The sequence below is a fragment of the Capsicum annuum genome, unplaced genomic scaffold (assembly GCF_002878395.1).
Source record: "Capsicum annuum cultivar UCD-10X-F1 unplaced genomic scaffold, UCD10Xv1.1 ctg67083, whole genome shotgun sequence".
Lineage (NCBI taxonomy): Eukaryota > Viridiplantae > Streptophyta > Magnoliopsida > Solanales > Solanaceae > Capsicum > Capsicum annuum.
In genome coordinates this window covers 1-1,944 of record NW_025876504.1, presented here as the reverse complement: position 1 = coordinate 1,944, position 1,944 = coordinate 1, and the positions used below count along the sequence as shown (strand labels likewise).

Sequence of the window (1,944 nt, the reverse complement as noted above, 5' to 3'; positions counted from 1 at the left end):
ATGTTATTAATTATTTTTCTTAATTAATGTGCAATGTCAAATTGAGACGAGTAAAATGGGATGGAGGGAGTACTAATTTTCACATTGACGCGTCGTCTTCAGTAACGTAGTTGGTTTCAACTAATTATACATGGGAAATATCGAATCTGATTTCAAAAGAAGAGAATTGATATTCATAATAAAAGAATGCACTAGCTAACGTTATCTCTGGTTAGAATATTTTTGAATGATTTACATTATTAACCTGAAAATTTGATCCTTAAAATACTGAAAGCAAAAAATGAGCAAATTAAATCAGTAAGTACTGCAAGCACAAATAATTTAATTAGTAAATCATCAACTTAACTATAAGGGAAAGAAATCTACAGGAGATGTTATCTGAAGGATGACTAAAAATGTTACTATCTTATATGGAAATACTTTGCTAGAAATATTGAGTACTAACACAAAATCAAGAGAACCTAAACCCTGATCATACTTCTTAGGGTTATTGAGTACAAACACTTTGGGTTATGTTCCTCTCCATGTGTAATCTAATTAATAGTATTAATTTCTCCATCATGACCTTTTTAGATCTCTTATCATGCACAAAATGAAAAATCTGTTGTAAAAATAACATAAAAACTTCAAAAAATTGCAAGAGACCTAAAATATCAATCCTCTCCTTCCTTTTAGAAACTATTGATTTTAAACTTTTTATTTTGTTCTTGATGGAATGATTTATGATCACATAAATATTTATAACTTGTTTTGAGTATATCTATGTTTTAAAAGTCTTATTTATTTCATAAATTCCATGTCCACTACACCACCACATAGGTACATTTGCACAACCATCTTTTCATGAAAGAGGTAGGAGTTCCTAAATAATGATGGTGATGACTAGTTACTACTGCAAATTACATAAAAGAAAACAAGAAAAGGAGATATCCTAGTTCCTCCTCCTCTATATATTATTATTAATTTAGAATTCAAAGTCATATGGCTCCAGCTGCCTTAAGCATAGGAACTAATTCACACTTAGCATGAGCCATTAAAACTTCATCAACGCCTCCCACAAACTTCCCTCCTATGTATACCGCAGGCAAACTCCGTGGTCCTCCACCATTGCTATTACTGCTGCTGCCCTCCTCAAGGTTTGAGAGCTCCTCCAACATGTGAGCTTCCTCCACCTCCTCCCCTTGTATCACGGTGTAATTAGCGGCGCCCAAACTTTCCATTAATGTTTGCAACATAAAGCACATGTAGCACTGGAACCTGGCTACAATAATCACTGCATTTTTTTCTATTAACTCCGCCAGAGTGTTCCTTGTATTGTTGTTCCTTTGTTCCGTACGCGGTGGCTGCATAGTGGAGCTTCCGGTCGAGGTGATGGGGGACGATGGGGAGGTAGTTCGCCTGGAAGAATTTTTAATTCCAACCATGATATCAAATGAGGCTTCGGTAGAATGGGGAGTAGAGACGCAGGGAGTGTGCTATTATATAGGGCTGGGAAGTTACAAGAGGGAGACTATTAATGAATTTGTTTGACCAATAGATATTAGTTGAATTAATAAATGGTGGGGGTACTTTTATTAAATATACAAGTTTTCGCTAAAGATTAAGTTTTAAAATGTTTTCAAATAATAGAATTTGACCCAAAAACTAATTCTTTCTAGTTTTTTTGGAAATTTTAATTCTTTGTCAACTAATGATAAATTGTATGGCCAAATATTTTTTACCAAATTTTTCTTCAAAACTACTTGAAAAATATCTATGACCAAATGAGTCCTAAGTGTCACTTTAACTCATTTCATATCCATTAAGAAAAATAATAAATAAAAAGTATAATTTACTAAATTATCGATCTTATAAGTTAAATATTTCTTCATAATTAAACACTATTAAAAAGTAATACAATATAAGAATAAAGTTAAAAATAATTACTATTTTTTGCTTGAATCT

General features: G+C 32.2%; 1 protein-coding gene across 1 annotated transcript; it reads right to left on the bottom strand.

Moving 5' to 3' along the window:
- Window positions 1-977: 977 nt before the first annotated feature.
- LOC124893911 (glutaredoxin-C9-like) lies at window positions 978-1,424 on the bottom strand. The gene has a single exon (XM_047404739.1). It carries the CDS (start codon window positions 1,422-1,424, stop codon window positions 978-980), a length of 447 nt encoding a protein of 148 aa, XP_047260695.1.
- Between the last annotated feature and the right edge of the window lie 520 nt (window positions 1,425-1,944).